We start from the raw sequence: 21602 nt of genomic DNA, 5'->3' as shown, positions 1-21602 counted from the left end.
ATTAAAGTAATAAACCAGCTTTAGTTAGACATATTTATGTATTGTATGACATTTCATACATACTAATAAGCTCAGAGTTTGGTTGGCAGAATTGTCCATCATTTGGGAAAGCGTTGATGCAGCCACATGAAGAACTGGTGACGTTATTACAGGATCCATATTGTTTGCACTTTTCACATGGCCAGAAATACTGATCCTCACACTTGCACTGATATTCAGTATCATTCAAACTGCACACTGTTAAATAGAAAATCATGCTGGGATCAAATATTAATAAAACAATGCTGTGATTTAAAAATATATTTTCTATTTGAATTTGAGAAATAATTAAATGTAGGTCATTGGCATGTCTTAGATACTGTATAGTGTATGCAGTTATAAAAAAACAAAACAAAATGAGTCAGCAATAATCTACATATAAGAGATGGGTTTATTTTTGGAGCTATTCATGGATATACAGTGGTACCCGGCTTATCGACCTTAATCCGTTCCTTATAACCGGTCGAAATGTGAAAAGGTCGAAGAGCGAATGTACACGCAATATACAATATACACACACTAAATTGTTATATTGACCACTAAATAACACTTTATTGTTCACAAACCGAAGTTTAATTTACGATAGATGCTCTCTCCACGAAGGTGGAAGGTAAAAAAAAGCTTGATAAGCGGACATTTGGTCGTTCAGCGGGCGCAAATTTTGGTCGAAAAACTGTTCTCTAAGCGAAAAGGTTGATGTCCGAGCCGGTCGATAAGCGGGGTACCACTGTAATATATTTGTTTGATTTATTGACCACTGGGTGGCGACATAATGAATAAAAGAGATTTTAACATCTAGATAAAAAAAAAAAAAAAACAGGTGTGAATTTTGCGAAACAATACAAAAACTTTATTTTTAATGAAGTGACCTTTTTACAAAATAATATATAATAATAAATCACTAGAGTAAGTTAGCAGCAGAGTTAGACAGGAAGAGGTGTGTACTGTAGTTAGTGAGAAAAAAAGAAAACTTTTCTTGTAATGTAGTGACCTTTTTACAAAACAACAAATCAGTAGTAAAATAAATCTGAGAAGTCAGTTACCTGTAGTGATGTTTATTTCCATGATGTGAAAGTTATTATCTATTATAGAGTTAATGAATGTTGTTAAATTGCTCCTCAGTAGATTCAGGACTGCTATATCTGCTGCATCAATCTCAACCTCAACCAGATAATCAACTGAGGAAATGGGGAAAAAATGTTGTATCATTATATAGAAAAAGTATAATATTAACAAAAGAACAATCATTTGAAAGACTTGTCAAAATGTTTACATCTTATAATAGATATTGTTGCAGTTTTACCTGTGGGTATTTTAACTGGACATGTAGCATTACCTATATAAAGTAAATCATTAACATCATAAAAAACGGATGAAAAAAAATTTGAATTTAAACGGACTGTAAACATTTTGATTAGAATTTTTAATTAAAAAAATTGTCAAATATGAAGATAATTTTTTTGCAATCTGTGTAGATATACATATTTAGCATGCCTAATTACATAATAATTTATATCAAGCAAAACCTCTATATATGTATTTACCTTTAATAGCTATAGTTGTATACTATTAAAGTAATAAACCAGCTTTAGTTAGACATATTTATGTATTGTATGACATTTCATACATACTAATAAGCTCAGAGTTTGGTTGGCAGAATTGTCCATCATTTGGGAAAGCGTTGATGCAGCCACATGAAGAACTGGTGACGTTATTACAGGATCCATATTGTTTGCACTTTTCACATGGCCAGAAATACTGATCCTCACACTTGCACTGATATTCAGTATCATTCAAACTGCACACTGTAGAATAGAAAATCATGCAGAGATCAAATATTAATAAAACAATGCTGTGATTTTAAAATATATTTTCTAATTGAATTTAAGAAATAATTAAATGTAGGTCATTGGCATGTCTTAGATACTGTATAGTGTATGCAGTTATAAAAAAACAAAACAAAATGAGTCAGCAATAATCTACATATAAGAGATGGGTTTATTTTTGGAGCTATTTATGGATATACAGTGGTACCCGGCTTATCGACCTTAATCCGTTCCTTATAACCGGTCGAAATGTGAAAAGGTCGAAGAGCGAATGTACACGCAATATACAATATACACACACTAAATTGTTATATTGACCACTAAATAACACTTTATTGTTCACAAACCGAAGTTTAATTTACGATAGATGCTCTCTCCACGAAGGTGGAAGGTAAAAAAAAGGTCTATAAGCGGACATTTGGTCTTTCAGCGGGCGCAAATTTTGGTCGAAAAACTGTTCTCTAAGCGAAAAGGTTGATGTCCGAGCCGGTCGATAAGCGGGGTACCACTGTAATATATTTGTTTGATTTATTGACCACTGGGTGGCGACATAATGAATAAAAGAGATTTTAACATCTAGATAAAAAAAAAAAAAAAAAAAAGGTGTGAATTTTGCGAAACAATACAAAAACTTTATTTTTAATGAAGTGACCTTTTTACAAAATAATATATAATAATAAATCACTAGAGTAAGTTAGCAGCAGAGTTAGACAGGAAGAGGTGTGTACTGTAGTTAGTGAGAAAAAAAGAAAACTTTTCTTGTAATGTAGTGACCTTTTTACAAAACAACAAATCAGTAGTAAAATAAATCTGAGAAGTCAGTTACCTGTAGTGATGTTTATTTCCATGATGTGAAAGTTATTATCTATTATAGAGTTAATGAATGTTGTTAAATTGTTCCTCAGTAGATTCAGGACTGCTATATCTGCTGCTTCAATCTCAACCTCAACCAGATAATCAACTGAGGAAATGGGGAAAAAATGTTGTATCATTATATAGAAAAAGTATAATATTAACAAAAGAACAATCATTTGAAAGACTTGTCAAAATGTTTACATCTTATAATAGATATTGTTGCAGTTTTACCTGTGGGTATTTTAACTGGACATGTAGCATTACCTATATAAAGTAAATCATTAACATCATAAAAAACGGATGAAAAAAAATTTGAATTTAAACGGACTGTAAACATTTTGATTAGAATTTTTAATTAAAAAAATTGTCAAATATGAAGATAATTTTTTTGCAATCTGTGTAGATATACATATTTAGCATGCCTATTTACATAATAATTTATATCAAGCAAAACCTCTATATATGTATTTACCATTAATAGCTATAGTTGTGTACTATTAAAGTAATAAACCAGCTTTAGTTAGACATATTTATGTATTGTATGACATTTCATACATACTAATAAGCTCAGAGTTTGGTTGGCAGAATTGTCCATCATTTGGGAAAGCGTTGATGCAGCCACATGAAGAACTGGTGACGTTATTACAGGATCCATATTGTTTGCACTTTTCACATGGCCAGAAATACTGATCCTCACACTTGCACTGATATTCAGTATCATTCAAACTGCACACTGTTAAATAGAAAATCATGCTGGGATCAAATATTAATAAAACAATGCTGTGATTTAAAAATATACTTTCTATTTGAATTTGAGAAATAATTAAATGTAGGTCATTGGCATGTCTTAGATACTGTATAGTGTATGCAGTTATAAAAAAACAAAACAAAATGAGTCAGCAATAATCTACATATAAGAGATGGGTTTATTTTTGGAGCTATTCATGGATATACAGTGGTACCCGGCTTATCGACCTTAATCCGTTCCTTATAACCGGTCGAAATGTGAAAAGGTCGAAGAGCGAATGTACACGCAATATACAATATACACACACTAAATTGTTATATTGACCACTAAATAACACTTTATTGTTCACAAACCGAAGTTTAATTTACGATAGATGCTCTCTCCACGAAGGTGGAAGGTAAAAAAATCTTGATAAGCGGACATTTGGTCGTTCAGCGGGCCCAAATTTTGGTCGAAAAACTGTTCTCTAAGCGAAAAGGTTGATGTCCGAGCCGGTCGATAAGCGGGGTACCACTGTAATATATTTGTTTGATTTATTGACCACTGGGTGGCGACATAATGAATAAAAGAGATTTTAACATCTAGATAAAAAAAAAAAAAAAACAGGTGTGAATTTTGCGAAACAATACAAAAACTTTATTTTTAATGAAGTGACCTTTTTACAAAATAATATATAATAATAAATCACTAGAGTAAGTTAGCAGCAGAGTTAGACAGGAAGAGGTGTGTACTGTAGTTAGTGAGAAAAAAAGAAAACTTTTCTTGTAATGTAGTGACCTTTTTACAAAACAACAAATCAGTAGTAAAATAAATCTGAGAAGTCAGTTACCTGTAGTGATGTTTATTTCCATGATGTGAAAGTTATTATCTATTATAGAGTTAATGAATGTTGTTAAATTGCTCCTCAGTAGATTCAGGACTGCTATATCTGCTGCATCAATCTCAACCTCAACCAGATAATCAACTGAGGAAATGGGGAAAAAATGTTGTATCATTATATAGAAAAAGTATAATATTAACAAAAGAACAATCATTTGAAAGACTTGTCAAAATGTTTACATCTTATAATAGATATTGTTGCAGTTTTACCTGTGGGTATTTTAACTGGACATGTAGCATTACCTATATAAAGTAAATCATTAACATCATAAAAAACGGATGAAAAAAAATTCGAATTTAAACGGACTGTAAACATTTTGATTAGAATTTTTAATTTAAAAACTTGTCAAATATGAAGATAATTTTCTTGCAATCTGTGTAGATATACATATTTAGCATGCCTAATTACATAATAATTTATATCAAGCAAAACCTCTATATATGTATTTACCTTTAATAGCTATAGTTGTATACTATTAAAGTAATAAACCAGCTTTAGTTAGACATATTTATGTATTGTATGACATTTCATACATACTAATAAGCTCAGAGTTTGGTTGGCAGAATTGTCCATCATTTGGGAAAGCGTTGATGCAGCCACATGAAGAACTGGTGACGTTATTACAGGATCCATATTGTTTGCACTTTTCACATGGCCAGAAATACTGATCCTCACACTTGCACTGATATTCAGTATCATTCAAACTGCACACTGTAGAATAGAAAATCATGCAGAGATCAAATATTAATAAAACAATGCTGTGATTTTAAAATATATTTTCTAATTGAATTTAAGAAATAATTAAATGTAGGTCATTGGCATGTCTTAGATACTGTATAGTGTATGCAGTTATAAAAAAACAAAACAAAATGAGTCAGCAATAATCTACATATAAGAGATGGGTTTATTTTTGGAGCTATTTATGGATATACAGTGGTACCCGGCTTATCGACCTTAATCCGTTCCTTATAACCGGTCGAAATGTGAAAAGGTCGAAGAGCGAATGTACACACAATATACAATATACACACACTAAATTGTTATATTGACCACTAAATAACACTTTATTGTTCACAAACCGAAGTTTAATTTACGATAGATGCTCTCTCCACGAAGGTGGAAGGTAAAAAAAAGGTCTATAAGCGGACATTTGGTCTTTCAGCGGGCGCAAATTTTGGTCGAAAAACTGTTCTCTAAGCGAAAAGGTTGATGTCCGAGCCGGTCGATAAGCGGGGTACCACTGTAATATATTTGTTTGATTTATTGACCACTGGGTGGCGACATAATGAATAAAAGAGATTTTAACATCTAGATAAAAAAAAAAAAAAAAACAGGTGTGAATTTTGCGAAACAATACAAAAACTTTATTTTTAATGAAGTGACCTTTTTACAAAATAATATATAATAATAAATCACTAGAGTAAGTTAGCAGCAGAGTTAGACAGGAAGAGGTGTGTACTGTAGTTAGTGAGAAAAAAAGAAAACTTTTCTTGTAATGTAGTGACCTTTTTACAAAACAACAAATCAGTAGTAAAATAAATCTGAGAAGTCAGTTACCTGTAGTGATGTTTATTTCCATGATGTGAAAGTTATTATCTATTATAGAGTTAATGAATGTTGTTAAATTGTTCCTCAGTAGATTCAGGACTGCTATATCTGCTGCTTCAATCTCAACCTCAACCAGATAATCAACTGAGGAAATGGGGAAAAAATGTTGTATCATTATATAGAAAAAGTATAATATTAACAAAAGAACAATCATTTGAAAGACTTGTCAAAATGTTTACATCTTATAATAGATATTGTTGCAGTTTTACCTGTGGGTATTTTAACTGGACATGTAGCATTACCTATATAAAGTAAATCATTAACATCATAAAAAACGGATGAAAAAAAATTTGAATTTAAACGGACTGTAAACATTTTGATTAGAATTTTTAATTAAAAAAATTGTCAAATATGAAGATAATTTTTTTGCAATCTGTGTAGATATACATATTTAGCATGCCTATTTACATAATAATTTATATCAAGCAAAACCTCTATATATGTATTTACCATTAATAGCTATAGTTGTGTACTATTAAAGTAATAAACCAGCTTTAGTTAGACATATTTATGTATTGTATGACATTTCATACATACTAATAAGCTCAGAGTTTGGTTGGCAGAATTGTCCATCATTTGGGAAAGCGTTGATGCAGCCACATGAAGAACTGGTGACGTTATTACAGGATCCATATTGTTTGCACTTTTCACATGGCCAGAAATACTGATCCTCACACTTGCACTGATATTCAGTATCATTCAAACTGCACACTGTTAAATAGAAAATCATGCTGGGATCAAATATTAATAAAACAATGCTGTGATTTAAAAATATATTTTCTATTTGAATTTGAGAAATAATTAAATGTAGGTCATTGGCATGTCTTAGATACTGTATAGTGTATGCAGTTATAAAAAAACAAAACAAAATGAGTCAGCAATAATCTACATATAAGAGATGGGTTTATTTTTGGAGCTATTCATGGATATACAGTGGTACCCGGCTTATCGACCTTAATCCGTTCCTTATAACCGGTCGAAATGTGAAAAGGTCGAAGAGCGAATGTACACGCAATATACAATATACACACACTAAATTGTTATATTGACCACTAAATAACACTTTATTGTTCACAAACCGAAGTTTAATTTACGATAGATGCTCTCTCCACGAAGGTGGAAGGTAAAAAAAAGCTTGATAAGCGGACATTTGGTCGTTCAGCGGGCGCAAATTTTGGTCGAAAAACTGTTCTCTAAGCGAAAAGGTTGATGTCCGAGCCGGTCGATAAGCGGGGTACCACTGTAATATATTTGTTTGATTTATTGACCACTGGGTGGCGACATAATGAATAAAAGAGATTTTAACATCTAGATAAAAAAAAAAAAAAAACAGGTGTGAATTTTGCGAAACAATACAAAAACTTTATTTTTAATGAAGTGACCTTTTTACAAAATAATATATAATAATAAATCACTAGAGTAAGTTAGCAGCAGAGTTAGACAGGAAGAGGTGTGTACTGTAGTTAGTGAGAAAAAAAGAAAACTTTTCTTGTAATGTAGTGACCTTTTTACAAAACAACAAATCAGTAGTAAAATAAATCTGAGAAGTCAGTTACCTGTAGTGATGTTTATTTCCATGATGTGAAAGTTATTATCTATTATAGAGTTAATGAATGTTGTTAAATTGCTCCTCAGTAGATTCAGGACTGCTATATCTGCTGCATCAATCTCAACCTCAACCAGATAATCAACTGAGGAAATGGGGAAAAAATGTTGTATCATTATATAGAAAAAGTATAATATTAACAAAAGAACAATCATTTGAAAGACTTGTCAAAATGTTTACATCTTATAATAGATATTGTTGCAGTTTTACCTGTGGGTATTTTAACTGGACATGTAGCATTACCTATATAAAGTAAATCATTAACATCATAAAAAACGGATGAAAAAAAATTCGAATTTAAACGGACTGTAAACATTTTGATTAGAATTTTTAATTTAAAAACTTGTCAAATATGAAGATAATTTTCTTGCAATCTGTGTAGATATACATATTTAGCATGCCTAATTACATAATAATTTATATCAAGCAAAACCTCTATATATGTATTTACCTTTAATAGCTATAGTTGTATACTATTAAAGTAATAAACCAGCTTTAGTTAGACATATTTATGTATTGTATGACATTTCATACATACTAATAAGCTCAGAGTTTGGTTGGCAGAATTGTCCATCATTTGGGAAAGCGTTGATGCAGCCACATGAAGAACTGGTGACGTTATTACAGGATCCATATTGTTTGCACTTTTCACATGGCCAGAAATACTGATCCTCACACTTGCACTGATATTCAGTATCATTCAAACTGCACACTGTAGAATAGAAAATCATGCAGAGATCAAATATTAATAAAACAATGCTGTGATTTTAAAATATATTTTCTAATTGAATTTAAGAAATAATTAAATGTAGGTCATTGGCATGTCTTAGATACTGTATAGTGTATGCAGTTATAAAAAAACAAAACAAAATGAGTCAGCAATAATCTACATATAAGAGATGGGTTTATTTTTGGAGCTATTTATGGATATACAGTGGTACCCGGCTTATCGACCTTAATCCGTTCCTTATAACCGGTCGAAATGTGAAAAGGTCGAAGAGCGAATGTACACGCAATATACAATATACACACACTAAATTGTTATATTGACCACTAAATAACACTTTATTGTTCACAAACCGAAGTTTAATTTACGATAGATGCTCTCTCCACGAAGGTGGAAGGTAAAAAAAAGGTCTATAAGCGGACATTTGGTCTTTCAGCGGGCGCAAATTTTGGTCGAAAAACTGTTCTCTAAGCGAAAAGGTTGATGTCCGAGCCGGTCGATAAGCGGGGTACCACTGTAATATATTTGTTTGATTTATTGACCACTGGGTGGCGACATAATGAATAAAAGAGATTTTAACATCTAGATAAAAAAAAAAAAAAAAACAGGTGTGAATTTTGCGAAACAATACAAAAACTTTATTTTTAATGAAGTGACCTTTTTACAAAATAATATATAATAATAAATCACTAGAGTAAGTTAGCAGCAGAGTTAGACAGGAAGAGGTGTGTACTGTAGTTAGTGAGAAAAAAAGAAAACTTTTCTTGTAATGTAGTGACCTTTTTACAAAACAACAAATCAGTAGTAAAATAAATCTGAGAAGTCAGTTACCTGTAGTGATGTTAATTTCCATGATGTGAAAGTTATTATCTATTATAGAGTTAATGAATGTTGTTAAATTGTTCCTCAGTAGATTCAGGACTGCTATATCTGCTGCTTCAATCTCAACCTCAACCAGATAATCAACTGAGGAAATGGGGAAAAAATGTTGTATCATTATATAGAAAAAGTATAATATTAACAAAAGAACAATCATTTGAAAGACTTGTCAAAATGTTTACATCTTATAATAGATATTGTTGCAGTTTTACCTGTGGGTATTTTAACTGGACATGTAGCATTACCTATATAAAGTAAATCATTAACATCATAAAAAAACGGATGAAAAAAAATTTGAATTTAAACGGACTGTAAACATTTTGATTAGAATTTTTAATTAAAAAACTTGTCAAATATGAAGATAATTTTTTTGCAATCTGTGTAGATATACATATTTAGCATGCCTATTTACATAATAATTTATATCAAGCAAAACCTCTATATATGTATTTACCATTAATAGCTATAGTTGTGTACTATTAAAGTAATAAACCAGCTTTAGTTAGACATATTTATGTATTGTATGACATTTCATACATACTAATAAGCTCAGAGTTTGGTTGGCAGAATTGTCCATCATTTGGGAAAGCGTTGATGCAGCCACATGAAGAACTGGTGACGTTATTACAGGATCCATATTGTTTGCACTTTTCACATGGCCAGAAATACTGATCCTCACACTTGCACTGATATTCAGTATCATTCAAACTGCACACTGTTAAATAGAAAATCATGCTGGGATCAAATATTAATAAAACAATGCTGTGATTTAAAAATATATTTTCTATTTGAATTTGAGAAATAATTAAATGTAGTTCATTGGCATGTCTTAGATACTGTATAGTGTATGCAGTTATAAAAAAACAAAACAAAATGCGTCAGCAATAATCTACATATAAGAGATGGGTTTATTTTTGGAGCTATTCATGGATATACAGTGGTACCCGGCTTATCGACCTTAATCCGTTCCTTATAACCGGTCGAAATGTGAAAAGGTCGAAGAGCGAATGTACACGCAATATACAATATACACACACTAAATTGTTATATTGACCACTAAATAACACTTTATTGTTCACAAACCGAAGTTTAATTTACGATAGATGCTCTCTCCACGAAGGTGGAAGGTAAAAAAAAGCTTGATAAGCGGACATTTGGTCGTTCAGCGGGCGCAAATTTTGGTCGAAAAACTGTTCTCTAAGCGAAAAGGTTGATGTCCGAGCCGGTCGATAAGCGGGGTACCACTGTAATATATTTGTTTGATTTATTGACCACTGGGTGGCGACATAATGAATAAAAGAGATTTTAACATCTAGATAAAAAAAAAAAAAAACAGGTGTGAATTTTGCGAAACAATACAAAAACTTTATTTTTAATGAAGTGACCTTTTTACAAAATAATATATAATAATAAATCACTAGAGTAAGTTAGCAGCAGAGTTAGACAGGAAGAGGTGTGTACTGTAGTTAGTGAGAAAAAAAGAAAACTTTTCTTGTAATGTATTGACCTTTTTACAAAACAACAAATCAGTAGTAAAATAAATCTGAGAAGTCAGTTACCTGTAGTGATGTTTATTTCCATGATGTGAAAGTTATTATCTATTATAGAGTTAATGAATGTTGTTAAATTGTTCCTCAGTAGATTCAGGACTGCTATATCTGCTGCTTCAATCTCAACCTCTACCAGATAATCAACTGAGGAAATGGGGAAAAAATGTTGTATCATTATATAGAAAAAGTATAATATTAACAAAAGAACAATCATTTGAAAGACTTGTCAAAATGTTTACATCTTATAATAGATATTGTTGCAGTTTTACCTGTGGGTATTTTAACTGGACATGTAGCATTACCTATATAAAGTAAATCATTAACATCATAAAAAACGGATGAAAAAAAATTTGAATTTAAACGGACTGTAAACATTTTGATTAGAATTTTTAATTAAAAAACTTGTCAAATATGAAGATAATTTTTTTGCAATCTGTGTAGATATACATATTTAGCATGCCTATTTACATAATAATTTATATCAAGCAAAACCTCTATATATGTATTTACCATTAATAGCTATAGTTGTGTACTATTAAAGTAATAAACCAGCTTTAGTTAGACATATTTATGTATTGTATGACATTTCATACATACTAATAAGCTCAGAGTTTGGTTGGCAGAATTGTCCATCATTTGGGAAAGCGTTGATGCAGCCACATGAAGAACTAGTGATGTTATTACAGGATCCATATTGTTTGCACTTTTCACATGGCCAGAAATACTGATCCTCACACTTGCACTGATATTCAGTATCATTCAAACTGCACACTGTTAAATAGAAAATCATGCTGGGATCAAATATTAATAAAACAATGCTGTGATTTAAAAATATATTTTCTATTTGAATTTGAGAAATAATTAAATGTAGGTCATTGGCATGTCTTAGATACTGTATAGTGTATGCAGTTATAAAAAAACAAAACAAAATGAGTCAGCAATAATCTACATATAAGAGATGGGTTTATTTTTGGAGCTATTCATGGATATACAGTGGTACCCGGCTTATCGACCTTAATCCGTTCCTTATAACCGGTCGAAATGTGAAAAGGTCGAAGAGCGAATGTACACGCAATATACAATATACACACACTAAATTGTTATATTGACCACTAAATAACACTTTATTGTTCACAAACCGAAGTTTAATTTACGATAGATGCTCTCTCCACGAAGGTGGAAGGTAAAAAAAAGCTTGATAAGCGGACATTTGGTCGTTCAGCGGGCGCAAATTTTGGTCGAAAAACTGTTCTCTAAGCGAAAAGGTTGATGTCCGAGCCGGTCGATAAGTGGGGTACCACTGTAATATATTTGTTTGATTTATTGACCACTGGGTGGCGACATAATGAATAAAAGAGATTTTAATGTCTAGATAAAAAAAAAAAAAAACAGGTGTGAATTTTGCGAAACAATACAAAAACTTTATTTTTAATGAAGTGACCTTTTTACAAAATAATATATAATAATAAATCACTAGAGTAAGTTAGCAGCAGAGTTAGACAGGAAGAGGTGTGTACTGTAGTTAGTGAGAAAAAAAGAAAACTTTTCTTGTAATGTAGTGACCTTTTTACAAAACAACAAATCAGTAGTAAAATAAATCTGAGAAGTCAGTTACCTGTAGTGATGTTTATTTCCATGATGTGAAAGTTATTATCTATTATAGAGTTAATGAATGTTGTTAAATTGCTCCTCAGTAGATTCAGGACTGCTATATCTGCTGCATCAATCTCAACCTCAACCAGATAATCAACTGAGGAAATGGGGAAAAAATGTTGTATCATTATATAGAAAAAGTATAATATTAACAAAAGAACAATCATTTGAAAGACTTGTCAAAATGTTTACATCTTATAATAGATATTGTTGCAGTTTTACCTGTGGGTATTTTAACTGGACATGTAGCATTACCTATATAAAGTAAATCATTAACATCATAAAAAACGGATGAAAAAAAATTCGAATTTAAACGGACTGTAAACATTTTGATTAGAATTTTTAATTTAAAAACTTGTCAAATATGAAGATAATTTTTTTGCAATCTGTGTAGATATACATATTTAGCATGCCTATTTACATAATAATTTATATCAAGCAAAACCTCTATATATGTATTTACCATTAATAGCTATAGTTGTGTACTATTAAAGTAATAAACCAGCTTTAGTTAGACATATTTATGTATTGTATGACATTTCATACATACTAATAAGCTCAGAGTTTGGTTGGCAGAATTGTCCATCATTTGGGAAAGCGTTGATGCAGCCACATGAAGAACTGGTGACGTTATTACAGGATCCATATTGTTTGCACTTTTCACATGGCCAGAAATACTGATCCTCACACTTGCACTGATATTCAGTATCATTCAAACTGCACACTGTTAAATAGAAAATCATGCTGGGATCAAATATTAATAAAACAATGCTGTGATTTAAAAATATATTTTCTATTTGAATTTGAGAAATAATTAAATGTAGTTCATTGGCATGTCTTAGATACTGTATAGTGTATGCAGTTATAAAAAAACAAAACAAAATGCGTCAGCAATAATCTACATATAAGAGATGGGTTTATTTTTGGAGCTATTCATGGATATACAGTGGTACCCGGCTTATCGACCTTAATCCGTTCCTTATAACCGGTCGAAATGTGAAAAGGTCGAAGAGCGAATGTACACGCAATATACAATATACACACACTAAATTGTTATATTGACCACTAAATAACACTTTATTGTTCACAAACCGAAGTTTAATTTACGATAGATGCTCTCTCCACGAAGGTGGAAGGTAAAAAAAAGCTTGATAAGCGGACATTTGGTCGTTCAGCGGGCGCAAATTTTGGTCGAAAAACTGTTCTCTAAGCGAAAAGGTTGATGTCCGAGCCGGTCGATAAGCGGGGTACCACTGTAATATATTTGTTTGATTTATTGACCACTGGGTGGCGACATAATGAATAAAAGAGATTTTAACATCTAGATAAAAAAAAAAAAAAACAGGTGTGAATTTTGCGAAACAATACAAAAACTTTATTTTTAATGAAGTGACCTTTTTACAAAATAATATATAATAATAAATCACTAGAGTAAGTTAGCAGCAGAGTTAGACAGGAAGAGGTGTGTACTGTAGTTAGTGAGAAAAAAAGAAAACTTTTCTTGTAATGTATTGACCTTTTTACAAAACAACAAATCAGTAGTAAAATAAATCTGAGAAGTCAGTTACCTGTAGTGATGTTTATTTCCATGATGTGAAAGTTATTATCTATTATAGAGTTAATGAATGTTGTTAAATTGTTCCTCAGTAGATTCAGGACTGCTATATCTGCTGCTTCAATCTCAACCTCTACCAGATAATCAACTGAGGAAATGGGGAAAAAATGTTGTATCATTATATAGAAAAAGTATAATATTAACAAAAGAACAATCATTTGAAAGACTTGTCAAAATGTTTACATCTTATAATAGATATTGTTGCAGTTTTACCTGTGGGTATTTTAACTGGACATGTAGCATTACCTATATAAAGTAAATCATTAACATCATAAAAAACGGATGAAAAAAAATTTGAATTTAAACGGACTGTAAACATTTTGATTAGAATTTTTAATTAAAAAACTTGTCAAATATGAAGATAATTTTTTTGCAATCTGTGTAGATATACATATTTAGCATGCCTATTTACATAATAATTTATATCAAGCAAAACCTCTATATATGTATTTACCATTAATAGCTATAGTTGTGTACTATTAAAGTAATAAACCAGCTTTAGTTAGACATATTTATGTATTGTATGACATTTCATACATACTAATAAGCTCAGAGTTTGGTTGGCAGAATTGTCCATCATTTGGGAAAGCGTTGATGCAGCCACATGAAGAACTAGTGATGTTATTACAGGATCCATATTGTTTGCACTTTTCACATGGCCAGAAATACTGATCCTCACACTTGCACTGATATTCAGTATCATTCAAACTGCACACTGTTAAATAGAAAATCATGCTGGGATCAAATATTAATAAAACAATGCTGTGATTTAAAAATATATTTTCTATTTGAATTTGAGAAATAATTAAATGTAGGTCATTGGCATGTCTTAGATACTGTATAGTGTATGCAGTTATAAAAAAACAAAACAAAATGAGTCAGCAATAATCTACATATAAGAGATGGGTTTATTTTTGGAGCTATTCATGGATATACAGTGGTACCCGGCTTATCGACCTTAATCCGTTCCTTATAACCGGTCGAAATGTGAAAAGGTCGAAGAGCGAATGTACACGCAATATACAATATACACACACTAAATTGTTATATTGACCACTAAATAACACTTTATTGTTCACAAACCGAAGTTTAATTTACGATAGATGCTCTCTCCACGAAGGTGGAAGGTAAAAAAAAGCTTGATAAGCGGACATTTGGTCGTTCAGCGGGCGCAAATTTTGGTCGAAAAACTGTTCTCTAAGCGAAAAGGTTGATGTCCGAGCCGGTCGATAAGTGGGGTACCACTGTAATATATTTGTTTGATTTATTGACCACTGGGTGGCGACATAATGAATAAAAGAGATTTTAATGTCTAGATAAAAAAAAAAAAAAACAGGTGTGAATTTTGCGAAACAATACAAAAACTTTATTTTTAATGAAGTGACCTTTTTACAAAATAATATATAATAATAAATCACTAGAGTAAGTTAGCAGCAGAGTTAGACAGGAAGAGGTGTGTACTGTAGTTAGTGAGAAAAAAAGAAAACTTTTCTTGTAATGTAGTGACCTTTTTACAAAACAACAAATCAGTAGTAAAATAAATCTGAGAAGTCAGTTACCTGTAGTGATGTTTATTTCCATGATGTGAAAGTTATTATCTATTATAGAGTTAATGAATGTTGTTAAATTGCTCCTCAGTAGATTCAGGACTGCTATATCTGCTGCATCAATCTCAACCTCAACCAGATAATCAACTGAGGAAATGGGGAAAAAATGTTGTATCATTATATAGAAAAAGTATAATATTAACAAAAGAACAATCATTTGAAAGACTTGTCAAAATGTTTACATCTTATAATAGATATTGTTGCAGTTTTACCTGTGGGTATTTTAACTGGACATGTAGCATTACCTATATAAAGTAAATCATTAACATCATAAAAAACGGATGAAAAAAAATTCGAATTTAAACGGACTGTAAACATTTTGATTAGAATTTTTAATTTAAAAACTTGTCAAATATGAAGATAATTTTTTTGCAATCTGTGTAGATATACATATTTAGCATGCCTATTTACATAATAATTTATATCAAGCAAAACCTCTATATATGTATTTACCATTAATAGCTATAGTTGTGTACTATTAAAGTAATAAACCAGCTTTAGTTAGACATATTTATGTATTGTATGACATTTCATACATACTAATAAGCTCAGAGTTTGGTTGGCAGAATTGTCCATCATTTGGGAAAGCGTTGATGCAGCCACATGAAGAACTGGTGACGTTATTACAGGATCCATATTGTTTGCACTTTTCACATGGCCAGAAATACTGATCCTCACACTTGCACTGATATTCAGTATCATTCAAACTGCACACTGTTAAATAGAAAATCATGCTGGGATCAAATATTAATCAAACAATGCTGTGATTTTAAAATATATTTTCTATTTGAATTTGAGAAATAATTAAATGTAGGTCATTGGCATGTCTTAGATACTGTATAGTGTATGCAGTTATAAAAAAACAAAACAAAATGAGTCAGCAATAATCTACATATAAGAGATGGGTTTATTTTTGGAGCTATTCATGGATATACAGTGGTACCCGGCTTATCGACCTTAATCCGTTCCTTATAACCGGTCGAAATGTGAAAAGGTCGAAGAGCGAATGTACACGCAATATACAATATACACACACTAAATTGTTATATTGACCACTAAATAACACTTTATTGTTCACAAACCGAAGTTTAATTTACGATAGATGCTCTCTCCACGAAGGTGGAAGGTAAAAAAAAGCTTGATAAGCGGACATTTGGTCGTTCAGCGGGCGCAAATTTTGGTCGAAAAACTGTTCTCTAAGCGAAAAGGTTGATGTCCGAGCCGGTCGATAAGCGGGGTACCACTGTAATATATTTGTTTGATTTATTGACCACTGGGTGGCGACATAATGAATAAAAGAGATTTTAATGTCTAGATAAAAAAAAAAAAAACAGGTGTGAATTTTGCGAAACAATACAAAAACGTTATTTTTAATGAAGTGACCTTTTTACAAAATAATATATAATAATAAATCACTAGAGTAAGTTAGCAGCAGAGTTAGACAGGAAGAGGTGTGTACTGTAGTTAGTGAGAAAAAAAGAAAACTTTTCTTGTAATGTAGTGAGCTTTTTACAAAACAACAAATCAGTAGTAAAATAAATCTGAGAAGTCAGTTACCTGTAGTGATGTTTATTTCCATGATGTGAAAGTTATTATCTATTATAGAGTTAATGAATGTTGTTAAATTGCTCCTCAGTAGATTCAGGACTGCTATATCTGCTGCATCAATCTCAACCTCTACCAGATAATCAACTGAGGAAATGGGGAAAAAATGTTGTATCATTATATAGAAAAAGTATAATATTAACAAAAGAACAATCATTTGAAAGACTTGTCAAAATGTTTACATCTTATAATAGATATTGTTGCAGTTTTACCTGTGGGTATTTTAACTGGACATGTAGCATTACCTATATAAAGTAAATCATTAACATCATAAAAAACGGATGAAAAAAAATTCGAATTTAAACGGACTGTAAACATTTTGATTAGAATTTTTAATTTAAAAACTTGTCAAATATGAAGATAATTTTTTTGCAATCTGTGTAGATATACATATTTAGCATGCCTATTTACATAATAATTTATATCAAGCAAAACCTCTATATATGTATTTACCATTAATAGCTATAGTTGTGTACTATTAAAGTAATAAACCAGCTTTAGTTAGACATATTTATGTATTGTATGACATTTCATACATACTAATAAGCTCAGAGTTTGGTTGGCAGAATTGTCCATCATTTGGGAAAGCGTTGATGCAGCCACATGAAGAACTGGTGACGTTATTACAGGATCCATATTGTTTGCACTTTTCACATGGCCAGAAATACTGATCCTCACACTTGCACTGATATTCAGTATCATTCAAACTGCACACTGTTAAATAGAAAATCATGCTGGGATCAAATATTAATAAAACAATGCTGTGATTTAAAAATATATTTTCTATTTGAATTTGAGAAATAATTAAATGTAGGTCATTGGCATGTCTTAGATACTGTATAGTGTATGCAGTTATAAAAAAACAAAACAAAATGAGTCAGCAATAATCTACATATAAGAGATGGGTTTATTTTTGGAGCTATTCATGGATATACAGTGGTACCCGGCTTATCGACCTTAATCCGTTCCTTATAACCGGTCGAAATGCGAAAAGGTCGAAGAGCGAATGTACACGCAATATACAATATACACACACTAAATTGTTATATTGACCACTAAATAACACTTTATTGTTCACAAACCGAAGTTTAATTTACGATAGATGCTCTCTCCACGAAGGTGGAAGGTAAAAAAAAGCTTGATAAGCGGACATTTGGTCGTTCAGCGGGCGCAAATTTTGGTCGAAAAACTGTTCTCTAAGCGAAAAGGTTGATGTCCGAGCCGGTCGATAAGCGGGGTACCACTGTAATATATTTGTTTGATTTATTGACCACTGGGTGGCGACATAATGAATAAAAGAGATTTTAACATCTAGATAAAAAAAAAAAAAAAACAGGTGTGAATTTTGCGAAACAATACAAAAACTTTATTTTTAATGAAGTGACCTTTTTACAAAATAATATAAATTAATAAATCACTAGAGTAAGTTAGCAGCAGAGTTAGACAGGAAGAGGTGTGTACTGTAGTTAGTGAGAAAAAAAGAAAACTTTTCTTGTAATGTAGTGACCTTTTTACAAAACAACAAATCAGTAGTAAAATAAATCTGAGAAGTCAGTTACCTGTAGTGATGTTTATTTCCATGATGTGAAAGTTATTATCTATTATAGAGTTAATGAATGTTGTTAAATTGTTCCTCAGTAGATTCAGGACTGCTATATCTGCTGCATCAATCTCAACCTCTACCAGATAATCAACTGAGGAAATGGGGAAAAAATGTTGTATCATTATATAGAAAAAGTATAATATTAACAAAAGAACAATCATTTGAAAGACTTGTCAAAATGTTTACATCTTATAATAGATATTGTTGCAGTTTTACCTGTGGGTATTTTAACTGGACATGTAGCATTACCTATATAAAGTAAATCATTAACATCATAAAAAACGGATGAAAAAAAATTTGAATTTAAACGGACTGTAAACATTTTGATTAGAATTTTTAATTAAAAAACTTGTCAAATATGAAGATAATTTTTTTGCAATCTGTGTAGATATACATATTTAGCATGCCTATTTACATAATAATTTATATCAAGCAAAACCTCTATATATGTTTTTACCATTAATAGCTATAGTTGTATACTATTAAAGTAATAAACCAGCTTTAGTTAGACATATTTATGTATTGTATGACATTTCATACATACTAATAAGCTCAGAGTTTGGTTGGCAGAATTGTCCATCATTTGGGAAAGCGTTGATGCAGCCACATGAAGAACTGGTGACGTTATTACAGGATCCATATTGTTTGCACTTTTCACATGGCCAGAAATACTGATCCTCACACTTGCACTGATATTCAGTATCATTCAAACTGCACACTGTAGATAAACATAGAAAAACATGCTGAGTTTGTTTGTTTGTTTGTTTGTTTGTTTGTTTGTTTGTTTGTTTGTTTGTTTGTTTGTTTTTTAAGTACTTTAGAGATGTAAACCAATCAGCCATAACTTTAAAACTTCATAACATGTGACATGACATGGCTGGGATATATTTGGCAGCAAGTTCTTTAAATTGATAAGTTGGTCCAGATCAACACCGGTAATGAGATGCTCTGGGTTCTTTGCATTCATGTAGATTTTGTTTAAACGCATACCATCTACACAAAATATATTAACTATATTCCCTAATAGTAGTGGCCTGTGATGTGCTGGACAAACAAGTCTGGTCCATGGATTTCAACCGAACAGCACAAAAGACATAAAGAATCTACTACTACCGACTTGGTCACAGAAACCTCAGCACACCATAAGAGGTCTTGTGGTGTCCATGCTTTGATGGATCAATGCTGTTTTGGTAATACAAGTGGGAATTTTACAATTCTGAACAGGCTGATTTAATGCTATGACTGAGCAGGGTACATGCCCCAGTCTTTTAACAAAAAATGCATGAAGAGCAATTAACAGAAATGTAAATGTCAGTTACCTGTAGTGATGTTCACTTCATAGATAAATATGTTATTATTTATCAAGGAGAAACTGGATGTTGATGAAAGGTTTCTCAGTTGATTGAGTAATGCTGCATCAACTGTGCCAATATTAATCTCAATCAGATAATCAACTGAGAGAAAGGTAGAAAGTAGTTGTACATAAATATAACATAATATCCAACATTTTAAAATATACAGAAACCCTGGCAACATATTTTGTAGTTATCGCTTTATTTTTACCTGGGAGAGAAACAACTGGACATGCAGAGTTATCTATAAAAAAAATCATATAATTAATAAAAGCACTAAAAAATACCATTTATTTAACCCATTCTCAGTTAGACATATTAGGTAAATACTTCAAACATGCTGAGTATTATATAAAGAAGAAGACCTAGTGCAAATTAATATCTTTATTATAACTCACTATTGACCCTTATATTTTGAGTATTCGTTTATATAATCAAGTGATCTTGATGATCTGGTGTTCAACACATTTAGAATTTAACTGTGATCATTTTATGTTAATAAGGTATTGTAAGAGCATCCATCAGTCATGATCATTGTTCATGTTTCATATAATACTTACTAGTCAGCTCACTGATTGGTTCACAGAACTGCCCATCATTTGGTAGAGCATTAATGCAGCCACATGTGGTATTGGCGATGGTATCACAAGAACCATATGTTGTACATTTTTCGCATGGCCAGAAATACTGATCCTTACACCTACACTGATATTCAGTATTATTCAAACTGCACACTGTGGAATGAAAAAATATTAATTCATTTGTATTTGTAATTTTGTTTGTGTTGGATGTGTTCGTAAAGCAGACTTTAAAAACATTAGTTATGAGTGTGTCACATTATGCTCACAGTACTTGTACAATGTACAATGATAATGATAGAATGGAGAATATCATGTGATCTAAACCCAGCTGGGATTGGTTCATTTAGCATAGTGTAAAATATCTTACAGCATGAAACATATAACTTAGATTCAGACACATATTTTACCTGTTGTAATATTAAAGCTGTCGATTTCTGTGGTGTTGTCAATTTGCAAAGAAGTCATGGACTGCAGTGATAATCTGATTTGGTCATAAATTGCTTGTGACACATTCACCTCAATGATTATCATGTATTGTGTCATATTGGTATTCACTGTGTTCACTGGAAATAAATCATGTGATTTTGTTATTTAGGTAACAAATATTAGAAAAAATAAAAATAAAACAGACAAATACATCATAATCTTAAAGCAGGATGTTTAAACATAACTTTGATGAAATTTTATTTACCATCTCGTTTTTCCCTTAAATGATGTGTTTGTCCCTCTGTGTAACTAAACTGAATTTTATTGGCGGGAAAAAGATAATAATTAGGCATAACGTTGCATAGTAATTGTTGGTGTAATAATCATTTTTAGATTGAAAATTATTTTAAATTTACAATAGAAGTATCTTATTTTACTTTCT

General features: G+C 31.1%; 1 protein-coding gene and 3 long non-coding RNA genes across 4 annotated transcripts in view; all 4 read right to left on the bottom strand.

Moving 5' to 3' along the window:
• The window catches only part of LOC310741547 (uncharacterized protein), an 80781-nt gene that overhangs the window by 8627 nt on the left and 50552 nt on the right, over positions 1-21602 (bottom strand). Inside the window, exons 31-55 of the mRNA XM_083569469.1 lie at positions 20714-20887; positions 20365-20397; positions 20121-20255; positions 19346-19519; positions 19018-19050; positions 10728-10862; positions 9710-9883; positions 9381-9413; positions 9121-9255; positions 8101-8274; positions 7773-7805; positions 7513-7647; positions 6494-6667; positions 6166-6198; positions 5906-6040; positions 4886-5059; positions 4558-4590; positions 4298-4432; positions 3280-3453; positions 2952-2984; positions 2692-2826; positions 1671-1844; positions 1343-1375; positions 1083-1217; positions 64-237 (exon numbers count right to left, since the gene is read on the bottom strand). Of these exons, the coding sequence (XP_083425595.1) occupies positions 64-237; positions 1083-1217; positions 1343-1375; positions 1671-1844; positions 2692-2826; positions 2952-2984; positions 3280-3453; positions 4298-4432; positions 4558-4590; positions 4886-5059; positions 5906-6040; positions 6166-6198; positions 6494-6667; positions 7513-7647; positions 7773-7805; positions 8101-8274; positions 9121-9255; positions 9381-9413; positions 9710-9883; positions 10728-10862; positions 19018-19050; positions 19346-19519; positions 20121-20255; positions 20365-20397; positions 20714-20887 (2910 nt within the window). The remainder of the gene's footprint in view (positions 1-63; positions 238-1082; positions 1218-1342; positions 1376-1670; positions 1845-2691; positions 2827-2951; positions 2985-3279; positions 3454-4297; positions 4433-4557; positions 4591-4885; positions 5060-5905; positions 6041-6165; positions 6199-6493; positions 6668-7512; positions 7648-7772; positions 7806-8100; positions 8275-9120; positions 9256-9380; positions 9414-9709; positions 9884-10727; positions 10863-19017; positions 19051-19345; positions 19520-20120; positions 20256-20364; positions 20398-20713; positions 20888-21602) is intronic.
• On the bottom strand, positions 11396-14052 carry LOC310741241. Its single transcript, XR_014537897.1, has 5 exons — positions 13940-14052; positions 12922-13095; positions 12594-12626; positions 12334-12468; positions 11396-11489 (listed from the first exon to the last, which is right to left on the bottom strand). It is a non-coding gene; the product is annotated as an uncharacterized lncRNA (long non-coding RNA).
• Positions 14608-17285, bottom strand: LOC310741240. The gene is made up of 5 exons (XR_014537896.1): positions 17151-17285; positions 16134-16307; positions 15806-15838; positions 15546-15680; positions 14608-14701 (listed from the first exon to the last, which is right to left on the bottom strand). It is a non-coding gene; the product is annotated as an uncharacterized lncRNA (long non-coding RNA).
• LOC310741251 lies at positions 17411-18892 on the bottom strand. Its single transcript, XR_014537907.1, has 3 exons — positions 18758-18892; positions 17739-17912; positions 17411-17443 (listed from the first exon to the last, which is right to left on the bottom strand). It is a non-coding gene; the product is annotated as an uncharacterized lncRNA (long non-coding RNA).

This window comes from Silurus aristotelis (assembly GCF_946808225.1).
Source record: "Silurus aristotelis genome assembly, chromosome: 18".
Taxonomy (NCBI): domain Eukaryota; kingdom Metazoa; phylum Chordata; class Actinopteri; order Siluriformes; family Siluridae; genus Silurus; species Silurus aristotelis.
This window is presented reverse-complemented; position numbering and strand designations above follow the sequence as displayed.